General features: G+C 45.9%; 1 protein-coding gene across 3 annotated transcripts; it reads right to left on the bottom strand.

The window, feature by feature from the left end:
- Positions 1–321: 321 nt before the first annotated feature.
- dmtn (dematin actin binding protein) lies at positions 322–11,653 on the bottom strand. Of its 3 annotated transcripts, none has more exons than XM_026297085.2 (16): positions 11,445–11,653; positions 7,411–7,521; positions 6,840–6,920; positions 6,601–6,744; positions 5,692–5,736; positions 5,493–5,601; positions 4,696–4,740; positions 4,488–4,622; positions 4,044–4,141; positions 3,553–3,658; positions 3,420–3,475; positions 2,927–2,972; positions 2,372–2,379; positions 2,064–2,129; positions 1,664–1,780; positions 322–1,448 (listed from the first exon to the last, which is right to left on the bottom strand). In XM_026297085.2, exons 3-16 carry the CDS (start codon positions 6,840–6,842, stop codon positions 1,335–1,337), a joined length of 1,092 nt encoding a protein of 363 aa, XP_026152870.1. In that variant the 5' UTR covers positions 6,843–6,920; positions 7,411–7,521; positions 11,445–11,653; the 3' UTR covers positions 322–1,334. The 3 variants fall into 3 exon arrangements, with proteins under 3 accessions (XP_026152870.1, XP_026152868.1, XP_026152869.1); XM_026297083.2 differs by having other exon boundaries at positions 7,474–7,521; positions 11,445–11,652; XM_026297084.2 differs by having other exon boundaries at positions 1,664–1,744; positions 7,474–7,521; positions 11,445–11,649.
- Between the last annotated feature and the right edge of the window lie 468 nt (positions 11,654–12,121).

Below are 12,121 nucleotides of genomic sequence, written 5' to 3'. Positions count from 1 at the left end.
TCCAAAAACTATTAAAAACCCAGCAGGGAGCCACACCGCTGACCTGGCTCACAATGGGAGGCCTGTCTTTTTCCAAAAACCAGCTCCAGACCCTGAGTTATTTTAGGGCCTGGAGGAGCATGACAGGCCTGGAGCGCCTCTAAAGGGTGAGTGGAGGTCTTTTTTCTGAATTAATTGATCAGTGATGACTGATCTTGTGCGTAATATTCACCTATTATTACCTGAACATTTACCGCATAACTCACTGAATCCACAGATTGTCCTGCTCTGGTCACTAAGGTGAGATGCTTCAAGATGGACAAGAAAAAAAAACACGAGACCTTTAACGTTTTCTCTGATTTATTTGACTATTTATTGACTTTACATTGTACAACAGAAACAAAGAGGCATTTTCAGAAGGAAGCACAGAGAGGACGACACGATCCCTTACAGATGCTACCATGTGGATTAGTACGAACTGCTCCTTTAAAAGTTCAGGTACGTGGGTTAAGGTGAGGAATGAAGTCAGTGAACGCTCATTAAAAACTGATATTTTCCAACTGAAACGTTTCACAGTAGCAAACAAATGTGACACTTATGGCAGTAAATTCCAATCCTCAGATAAATACATAATAAATAGATATTACCATCTGCTGTACAAGAGCAGGAACGTTGAACACGTGACGTTTATCAGTTTTTCAAGTTCAGAGCGGAAACACGTCAGAGCTGTGGGTCATGACGAGAGGTCAGTCTGGTTAGACTGGTGTCCTGAAGCTGGGTAGTAACTGGTCCAGTCAACATGATATGTGACCAAACTGTGTCCTGGCAGGTGTTTAGGCAGCGAGCTGGAATATTTGTCACATGACTATGAAGCTGCAGAAACACCGGAAATATCAAACATTAAAGGATCAGTGACTCAGACGTCTGATAAGCTGCTCTGAGACCAGCCTCTGGATTTGGCCTCAATAACACACAGTCACTGCTAAAGCCTCGGGTCATGACACAGACCTCTGGGTGCTCAGCTCAGTGAGATGATGATGATGATGATGATGATGATGGTGGTGACACAATGAGGATGATGAAGCAGTGGTGGTTATAAGTGCAGCACAGGTAACATGGATGAGTGTAAGTGCGTCATTAGGGTTGGTCAGAGTAAAAGGTTAATCAGGGTCACACTGTCTGATCCTGACACATCCAGGGACGTGATTGGTTAGTTGGATGGCGGACATGTTTGCGTGGACTAGTATGATGCATCGCTGTGTGTTTGGATATTTGATATTATGGTCTGTTGAGTCTCCTCCTCGTTCCAAAGCAGGTGGTTCATCACTGTTTGTTGGGAACAAGGTCACTTCCTGTTAGAAAAGTGAGGCTTTCTTCTTCAGGTCATTTCGTCTCCACAGAGAGAGGCGGTCGAACTCGGCCATGGGCATCCCAAACACCTGCTCGAACTCTTCTGGAGCCAGATGCCTCTGAGGAGAAAATGGAGGAGCTGGAATTTAAAACACTTTTAGCTTCATTAGGAGAAGCAGGATAAATAAATAGAACCAAAATGTGTAGTGAGAAAATAAAACCCTCCCAGGCTCTGACACTAAAGTCCCTGTGCCGTCCCCTCGTCAGGCAGCAGAAAGTCATAACTGTCTCCCCACATCAGGTCCATCCAGTCTCTAACCAAACTGATACAAACCTCCAGTCGAGTGCGGTCGACTCCTGGCGGCAGCTTACAGCGCCCCCTGTGGGTCACAATCAGTGCTTCGTAGGGATAGACCTGGGCAGCAAACAGGTCAAATGAGTTCTGACTTTTCTGTAAATTGATTTTCATTGACACGATCATGAGTTTATTCATTTAAGAAACTCAGGGAACAGCGTGAGCAGAGTGATGCTAAACTGAAAATATTATTTTGATATTTTTTCAGAAAAAGCAGAAAAAGTTTGATCATCAATTTAATCATTTCTGATTCCTGAATGAGGATTTGCTCTTTCTCTGGTTGTGGACTGAGACGTTCGAGGACGTCACGTTCGTCTTGTAGAAGCTGTGAAATACTGCAGACAGAACGATTAATGGATAAACCCAGAGAGTAACTGACCTTCTGCTCCAGGATACTGGGCAGAGAGTTTCCTCGGTCCATCCTCTCCCTGCGGGCGTCTCCTTCCTGCTCAGACCAGAGACACAGAGTGTGAAAGATTCAGCTGTAGAACCTGTGAACCACCGTCCCAGCAGCTCAGGGACACAGAGCAGAAACAGCAGGAGAGGCACAGCTTCAACACACACACACACACACACCTTGTTCAGGTGGCTCAGGTTAGTCACAGTTCAGCTGACGGCCATGCACATGCTGCACCAAGAGTCTGAGCAGTGAACAACACGCTTAAAACACGCTTAAAACACGCTTACCTGAGCAGCTGCAGCAGCACGAAGCCAGGAACATACGACAGAGAAGAAACATGTTTTACTTTGTGGTTCCCTGCTGCTCATCAGTGTGTGGTTTGTGTTTGTTGTGCACAAAGTTCTTAAATAAGATTTTTATATATTATTGGTCTGTTTCTTTTGAACTTTAACCATGTGAATCTGAATCAACATTCAAATGATAAATCAGGAACATGGTTCTATCTGCAGAACTTCATTCACAATCCTGCTGATTTTAGTTTTTCTTCAGTCCCACAGTGATGGATGTCTACGTCCACACAAACAGGAGCTGCTGATGTTGTAAATAACGGACACGCTGGTCTGTCTGAGAGTGAGAGGTGGAGACTGATCCCAGGTCTGTGAGCTCGACAGTCTCACTTTATTAGAAACAGGAGGGAACAGCTGGTCTGCATCTGTCTAACACGTCTAAACCTCCCAGCTGAACACGTTCGACCTGTGGTGGTTTCATGTGTCCACACACCAACACGGTGACCTGAGCACCGATCAGCACAGTGGGTTTGAGTTTATGGAACTGAGTCGTACCTGGTCGTCCTTTATCCCGGTCTGTGGAAAACTCTGCAGACTGCATCTGCAAACAAACAGCAAGGTTTACTTTTCAGGTTGTTAAGGTTTGTGTCTTCACATGCCTCTTTTCTTCCATTTTACCTTTTCAGTGTGAGACTTTACTAAACAAACAATTCATTTATTCTTGACTAAAGAACTTTTAGCTTTTTGTATTATATATTCTCAGGGACCAATCAGGAGCACAGACATGTAATCAGGGGTCCACTTCTCCTACACTGCTCAGTTTTTGTTATTGTCTCTGTGTAATCTCATGTTCTGTGTATTTATCGTTGTTTTTCTGTCTCTGTGGTTGTTTTGCATTAAATTATTTTCTGTTCGTGTGTCTTCAGGTGTCTGCAGACTAAAGTGGCCTAATGAGAACCTTCCAAAACCTTTTCAGTGCATCAGCTTAATAATATATGAGCTGCGTCTTGATGCGGAGCCTGGTTCACGTCTCTTATTGGACACTTACTCTGGTCAGGCCTGAGCCGGAGCGTGACGGAGACTTCGACGCACTTGCTGACAAACCTGCAGGTGGAAACAAAGGAGCAGCTGGAGAACAGGTTCACGGTGAAGCCACAGAGTGAAGCGTGAAAAGCTCTTACTGCTGTGCATGTGTGTTCTGTCCGGCAGCGACTGCGTCTTCCTTCGAAAGTGAACAGCTTTCTCTTTCTCCTCCTTCAGGATCAGACGGCCCAGGTTGGACTTGATCTGGATTCGGACACACACACAGGAGCCTCAGAGCAGTTTGTGCCCGCATGATGGTGAGTCTGGCCTCAGTTCTGAACTTAGTAAAACTTCCTACCATCGTCAAACTGAACTGTGCTGAACTCGTCATGGCTGAGGACCAGGAGCCTCATGGTACAAACTGTGTCACATCGATGTGATGCTGTAAAAATGAACTTAACATCCTCTGAAAATGTTTAACCAGCCCACCCTGACCTGCTGCTGGACAGGTGTATAGGTGAACACAGAACATTTCTGACCACAGCAAATCCAGTGATGCTGCAGCTTTTCAGCCTGATGCATTTAACACCTGAGTTAGTGGAGACGGTGTCAGCACGTGGGGTTTGTGTTTCAGACTTTCTTCACAAACCTTCTCCAGCTCCTGCTCCTGAAGCGTCTGGGCCTCCTCTGTCAGGTCCTCAAACTCGTCTTCCTCCTGCAGGTTCTTCTTCTTCCTCCACTCAATCTCTGCAAGAGTTCAGCCGGACAGTTAGGTCCAGCTACAGAAACAGACGTGGGCCCAGACATGCTCCATGCAAGTAAACATCTGGCAACATTCAAAAAGCAACAGCTGGAGGAAGAAACAACTGGTCTGCTCTGTTTCCACTGCTCACAGGTTTGTACCTCATTCTCAAAAGGAAAAGCTAAAATACTACAGTATAGAAATACTAATACACAATGCAAAGTACCATCATCCAAATGTACTTGAAGTAAAAGTAGTAATTGTGCAGAATGACCCATTTCACATGAATGTATCTGATAATATTGGATTCAACAAGAATGAAGTCAAAGATGAAGTACGTCGGTGTGTTACCCATGGTGGCCAGCGAGGGGGGGCAGGGCCAGTACTCGGTCTCGATCTTGGAGGGCTGGTTGGGATCTGGAGGTTGAGCTGCAGGAAACTTTGCAGACTGAATGACCCCGGTGCCTTCCACATGTTTGTTCGCATCTGCGCAGACGGAGCAGCCAAAGTGAGTAAACTGCTCATTGAGGGAACCGAGAGGAAAGAAGCTGCAGCTCACCCTGTTTGTAGATCGGAGGTTTCCTGTAGATGTTGCTTCCATTGTCTGAAAAACAGTTTTAGATTTAACTGTCAGAGGGAAGAAGAAAAGGGCCACCAAGTAACTGCCAATTCAGAAATAATCAGTTCTTAAATTAGATTCACTGACAGGTGTGTTTTGTTCTCCAATGTGTCTGAGGGGTCTCATTAACATTTAAACCATTTTCATCTTTGTTTATAAAGAACTATCCATCCATCCATCATCTAGACCCCCTTAGTCCTAACCAGGGTCCCAGGGATCTGCTGGAGCCTATCCCAGCTCTCTCTGGGTGAAAGGCAGGGGTCCACCCTGGACAGGTCCCCAGTCCATCACAGGGCCACATAGAGACAAACAACCTCACACACTCACACTCACTCCTATGGGCAATTTAGAGTCACCATATAAAACTGTATATTATTGTATGTAACTGAATAATTGTACTGAATGTAGTTCCACATGTGCTTCCTGCAGGTGGCAGCATAACATCTCCAGACTGACAGTAAACAGGAAGTAGGACTACCTGCTTTATAAACACTGATTTATTGTGGCTGCAGGACAGAAGCTGAGAAATGTTTTCATTCTTCTGAGACAGAGACTGTCCTGTTTGTGTCTGACACCTGGTTTCACCTCTTTGTCTCTTCATTTGAATAACTTTATTTATTTATTGCAGAATATAATATATTACTCATGTGAACATAAATCACATTGCTGGATGTTTCTCTGTTTTCAGACACAAACACCTTCACGTCGTCTCCCGGGTCCAGGTGCAGTCGTGTTACCTGGTCTGTGGAAATGCTGCAGGCTGGCGCTGATCTTGCGTCCGGCCTGAAGCTGCAGCGTGGATCCTCCAGGAGATCCGCTGTCGCTTTCTGCTCTGCGTCCCTTCACCTGAAAACAAAGCACACACAGGTAAGTGGCGCTGTACCTGGAATATGATGTTGTGTGTCCTCAGAGCAAACAGACCAGACTGAGTCTTACCTCAGGAGACATGGTGGGAGACATGGAGGGAGGGGACAGAGATCGCTGCAGAAACACAGGGTCAACACGTTAACATCAGCACAAACAGAATGATCTCCAGTTTGTCTGGGTCACAGGAGAAACAGCTGGTTTCAGAAATAAAAACTAAAAAATATTCTTTTCATTGAGGGCACTGAATATTTTATCAGCCAGACAGTTTGTGGGATTTAGGGAAAGTGGTTTTAACCCTTTAACCATCACCTTAACATGAGTTAAGTTTCAGAAAAGCAACGTCTCCTGATACAGGGAAGAACAAACTGATTTTATTGATACAGAAGCTGCATAATAATTAAAAAACAGAGATAGCAGCATGTTTTTGAATAACAGCACATGCTTCATTGGGACTACGGGTCTGATTAGGGTCAATAAATACTGAAACCATTTCGACTGGGTTATTTAAGACCAGGTCTGTGTTAAAGGCAGAAACATTACATGACTGATACAGCCGTGTGTCACAGCCGTGTGTCACAGCCGTGTGTCTCAGCCGTGTGTCTCAGCCGTGTGTCTCAGCCGTGTGTCACAGCCGTGTGTCACAGCCGTGTGTCTCAGCCGTGTGTCTCAGCCGTGTGTCTCAGCCGTGTGTCTCAGCCGTGTGTCTCAGCCGTGTGTCTCAGCCGTGTGTCTCAGCCGTGTGTCTCAGCCGTGTGTCTCAGCCGTGTGTCACAGCCGTGTGTCACAGCCGTGTGTCTCAGCCGTGTGTCTCAGCCGTGTGTCTCAGCCGTGTGTCTCAGCCGTGTGTCTCAGCCGTGTGTCTCAGCCGTGTGTCACAGCCGTGTGTCTCAGCCGTGTGTCTCAGCCGTGTGTCTCAGCCGTGTGTCGCAGCCGTGTGTCGCAGCCGTGTGTAACAGCCGTATCGGGTTTAGTGTGTACCTCTCTGCGCGGCGGGTCGAGTGAGGAGAAGCTCAGGTGTGGTTGGTAGGTCATCAGGTCGGGTCTCTCCACCTGCAGGATGGCTTTATCTCTGGGCAGAGCTGCCAGGTCTCTATAGCCCACCACCTGGTCGTTCACCCGGGTCTGAACACACACACACAAAGAAAACTGTGTAGTTTGTGTGATACTACAGGTGTACAGACTGATACTACAGGTGTGTTTGCACAGGTGTAATTTACCATGATGCCAGTGGCAGGAGACCCTGGGGTGCTCGGGCCCCTGGAAGAAGGCAGGTTGACCGGGGTTACCCGTCCCTCCACCTGTGACCCCAAAAGAAACAGAAGAGGTGAAAGAGTTCCAGGTGAATTCAGCTCAGGTCTCGTTTCAGTGTGAGACGCTGAGCGCAGACAAACATCTGGTTTAGTTCAGCTTCTTTTGTTTTGCTGGTGCTGCAGCAAACAAACATGTTATTATTTGGTGCTGGTGTGTTTCCAGTGAAGCTGCTGAGCTGTTCCCCTCACAGCCACATCATTAGACATATTCATCATTAACACCATCAACTGCAGAGCAGAGACAGTCAAAGTCTCTGAATCTGGTTCAGTGAAGTCCCTAAAAACTCTTTGTTTACATCTGTGTGATCGTCCGACTCTGGTTTTACTGCAGAGACAGTTCTGTGTTGCCAGATCTGAGCTGATCAGTGCAACTTTGTGTGGGGCACGTTCACATCACAGCTAATGTTTCTCTCCAGGTTTAGGAGCTCAGGGATGTTCACAGTGGAGCCGGACACATCCCGGACGAACGCGGACTCACAAGCAGCAGCTCTGATGGAAAACATCAGGACACTCAGGGTTGTGGACGGACGTGACTGGTTACCTTCTGCATGTCTGGACAGAATCCTTCCTCCTGTTTGGGTTCAACCGGCTGCAGAGAAAGAAGCGAGAGAGAATCAGCAAATGCATCAGCTGCTGTACAGACTCTGGTCGATGTTTGACGAGTGACTCATCATGGGCTGAGGAAACAGGGACCTTTTGTTCTGCTGCAGTTTCTTTAAAGAAATCCAACAAACCTCTGACGCTGTTATACGTCTCCTCATAGCTATGGACATATCGTGAGACGACAGCCCCACAGAGGGACAGACACCCACAGACTGAAAGCACAGCATGATGTATGTGTCTCATTTTAATCAGTTTGGGTGCCTTTGGTTGCCAGGTTGTGGAAAATCCTCCGGCAGACAGACACTTTGGCTCATTAACCTTCAGGCTGGATCACATCAGAACCAAATGCATTTATTACAGTAAACAGTAACAACTGCTGGCTGCTTCTAGTTAATGAAACTAATATTTTATTCGTGTTAACCAGCATTTATAAAGTGATAACTACTGAGCAGGAACCAGAACAGGAACAGAACAGAAACCTGCACAGATCAACAGAGTCCACCATGACTCTGCAGCTGGGAATGTTAATAACAGTTAATTAAAGCACTTTGGTCCAGGGAGACCTGTCCCTAATGACTGAACAAGCTAAAAACATGAACCAGGGTCCAGTCGGTCATTGTTGACTGGTCCATGACAGCTGATGCAGCCTTTATAGGTGGTGTCTGAGCAGAATCGCTGTGTTTCTGGAGGATGAGAACAAGGACACAGTGGAAAACAAGCCTGAGAATCAGGTTCATGTCTGGCTGTTATCAGAGCCTCCCCCGGGGACGGATGGTGGAGGTGTGTGGGGGGGTGAGGGGGCCTAAACAACACAGAGCCTCACTGCTGCTGAGGAAATCCTCCTCCAAACATCCCTGTGTCTTTCATCTGTGTCACCCTCCCTCTTCCTCCCTCCTCCCCCCTCCTGTTTATCAGCTCGCCCAGCCGGGCCAACGCCCAGCGCTGCCTAACAGTTACTGCTGTGGTTACACTCGGCCCCAGAGGATCAGCAGAACACCGGCAGGACAGCGTCACCTTCCATCCCCCCTGCTCCTGTTTCTACATCAGACATTGTCAGGTCACAACGCAGAAAAACTGACACCAGGTCAGTGTTTGCTGTCCCCAGATGAACCTGATCTGTGCATCAGCATCACAGCACAGACAGATGTTGTGCTCTGGATGGAGGAAAGAGTTCAGCAGTTTGGGAAACTGTCGTCTGGCCTTTCATTCTCAGTCAGGTGGTCAGTCCACTCAGCAGCTGATAGCTTAGCTTAGCATAGACACTGGGAACAGAGGGAAACAGCTAGCCTGGCTCTGTGCTGGGGGGAGGAGGGGGTTACCTGCAGGTCACCTAATGACGGAGGTCACAACGGACGACAACCTTCAGTTAGTGCGGCTGCTGTTTTACAGCCACGACCACGTGTCTCACTGTGATGACAGAGGTCATGAAGGTGAACCATGTGGGTCTGTGCTTCAATCAATCAATCAATCAATCAATCAATCCAAACCTGACCCACCATGTACAAGCATCAATCACTGACCACATGTTTTTCCTCTGCATCAGTCTGAAGCTGAGCTGTAAATGTTCACATGCTGACGTTAGAGCTGGAGACTCTTAATTTGTCAGCCTTTAGGTTTTTATGTCGCATTTTATTTTGAAAGATGCAATAACCATTGGAAGTGTAGTACTGAAAGTGCAGTATACTGGAAGTGCTGTACTGGAAGTGCAGTACTGAAAGTGTAGTATACTGGAAGTGCAGTACTGGAAGTGCAATATACTTCAAGTGCAGTATATGCAGTACTGGAAGTGCAGTATACTGGAAGTGCAGTATTGGAAGTGCAATATACTTCAAGTGCAGTATATGCAGTACTGGAAGTGCAGTATACTGGAAGTGCAGTATTGGAAGTGCAATATACTTCAAGTACAGTATATGCAGTACTGGAAGTGCAGTATACTGGAAGTGCAGTATACTGAAAGTGTAGTATACTGGAAGTGCAGTATTGGAAGTGCAATATACTTCAAGTACAGTATATGCAGTACTGGAAGTGCAGTATACTGGAAGTGCAGTACTGAAAGTGTAGTATACTGGAAGTGCAGTACTGAAAGTGTAGTATACTGGAAGTGCAGTATACTGGAAGTGCAGTATATGCAGTACTGGAAGTGCAGTATACTGGAAGTGCAGTACTGAAAGTGTAGTATACTGGCAGTTCTGTACTGAAAGTGTAGTATACTGGAAGTGCAGTACTGGAAGTACAGTAAATGCAGTGTTGGAAGCGCAGTATACTGGAAGTACAGTATATGCAGTATACTGGAAGTGCAGTATACTGGAAGTGCAGTATATGCAGTACTGGAAGTGCAGTATACTGGAATTGCAGTACTGAAAGTGTAGTATACTGGCAGTTCTGTACTGAAAGTGTAGTATACTGGAAGTGCAGTACTGGAAGTACAGTAAATGCAGTGTTGGAAGCACAGTATACTGGAAGTACAGTATATGCAGTATACTGGAAGTGCAGTATACTGGAAGTGCAGTATATGCAGTACTGGAAGTGCAGTATACTGGAATTGCAGTACTGAAAGTGTAGTATACTGGAAGTGCAGTACTGGAAGTACAGTATATGCAGTATACTGGAAGTGCACTACTGGAGGTGTAGTACTATAAGTGTAGTACTGTAAGGTAGTACTATAAGTGTAGTACTGTTACCCTGCTGCTCTGCCTGTCTCTGGTCTCTGAGGACCAGCGATCAGGCCTCTGAGCGGTGTGAGTGCTCTGTGTCCGATTGTCTTATCACTAAGAGCTTTAAAGTGCCAGAGACGTCGATGCAGCTGAGCTCAGTGTGTGTGTGTGTGTGTGTGTGTGTGTGTGTGTGTGGTCCATTAGTCCGACCTGGTACTGCACACACACACACACACACACAAATGTACCAAATCATACCGGAGCTTTGTGCCACAGTAATTATTGAAAGCACAGCATTACGCAACGTCACAAGTGATTATTTATTGATTATTTGATTATTGTTTGAGCTTATTGGGGCAGAGAAAAGCAGAAAACCACTGGGTGGAACTGGCCGATGTTTGGCAAATAATCGATTGATTATCAGCCTGTTCTCACCTGTTGTCGTATTAATAAAAGAAAATGGCTGAAGTTAGTTTGCAGCAAAGACGTGACTACAAATATTGTAGTATTTATACATTTCTGTGTCATATTTTCTAGAAATATTTCAATAATACTCATCTGGGAATCAGCTAGATTAATCAATTAGCTGAATAATTGATTGATTGAGTCATTCTCTAAGCAGAAAAGGAAAACAGCTTCTGTTTACTAAAGCTGAATATTTGCTGGTTATTATTTATTCTTATTATTTGGGATCTTTCACATCCTTCCTGACGTTTGGCTGCTTTTCTCTGTTTTCTCACCTGAAAAGATTCAGATATGTTCAAAATGTTTCCTCATCATTTTCTGATACTTTAGTGACTTAAGGAATCGATCTGCAGAATAATCACGTTTCTTGTGAAGTATAATGTGAATAAGTTTGGGCTCAGACAGAAACGCGTCTTAATTCCAGCTGTTTCATTCCAGCTGTTTTTCTTATTTCTAGCCTGAGAATGAAAAGGCTCATTTGTAGTGTTGGCCGGAGCAAACGTCAGATCATCTCCTCACAATCAAACTGTGGCCAGTGTAACGAGCCGTGATCAGACTCGTTCACATTAAATGAATCAATCGTGTAATGACAGTTTCATCACACAGAAACGATCAGCTCCGTTTTGCGCGGCCTGCATTATCTGTGGCTGCTGACTGGGAGGGTGAGGAGACAAGTGCGTCTGCAGCAGCACGATAAAACGGCCCGTTATCCAGACCTGAAACCCGCAGACCCGCGGGGTCTGATCCGCATATTGTCTCTTATTATTTAGGCGGAGGAAGCGGCTCCTACCTGCAAACAGCGCAGAATAAATCAAAGTGCGGCTGGATGAGCTCCGGGTGGACGCATCCAGGACTCCGACGGTGACGCTCCAAGGAGGAGGAAGGGTGGAGGAGGAAGAGGAGGAGGTAGAGGAGGAGGTGTTCTGTGATGTGGCTGCAGCCTGCTTTTAAAGGCCGGACTGGGGGGCTGTTGTGACCCCGGGAGGAGGAGGAGGCTGTTTTCCTGTTGCTCCGGCGGACCGGTCCACTGTCATCTGCAGGGGGAACAATCAGCGCTGTGTTGTGACGTTGCGTAATGTCCCAGCGTCCTTCTCATTATGCAACGATCCCAGCTCCCACGGTAAAACTCCTCCGAGTTACCGACGGTAACTATCATCAGTTTGCAGCCACATGCAATAATTCAATAATAATAAAATTCCCCTGAAATACAAGACACTAGGAGCTGCACATTCACCCAGGGCCTACACATTATACTTCATGTACTATTGATTAGTATATAATTATTAGAAATATTATAATTAGTCTGTTTATTAGCTCAGTGTATCCTCCACTTTTTATTGATTAGGCTTTAACTCCATCGTTGTGGTTCTTATTCATACCTGTGTGTACTTTAATACAGTTCACACATCTTGACTGTAGGATTATGTTTCACAGATATTTCACTACAGTAGTTTAATTAGTACAAAC

This window comes from Mastacembelus armatus, chromosome 12 (assembly GCF_900324485.2).
Source record: "Mastacembelus armatus chromosome 12, fMasArm1.2, whole genome shotgun sequence".
Classification (NCBI taxonomy): Eukaryota; Metazoa; Chordata; class Actinopteri; order Synbranchiformes; family Mastacembelidae; genus Mastacembelus; species Mastacembelus armatus.
This window is presented reverse-complemented; position numbering and strand designations above follow the sequence as displayed.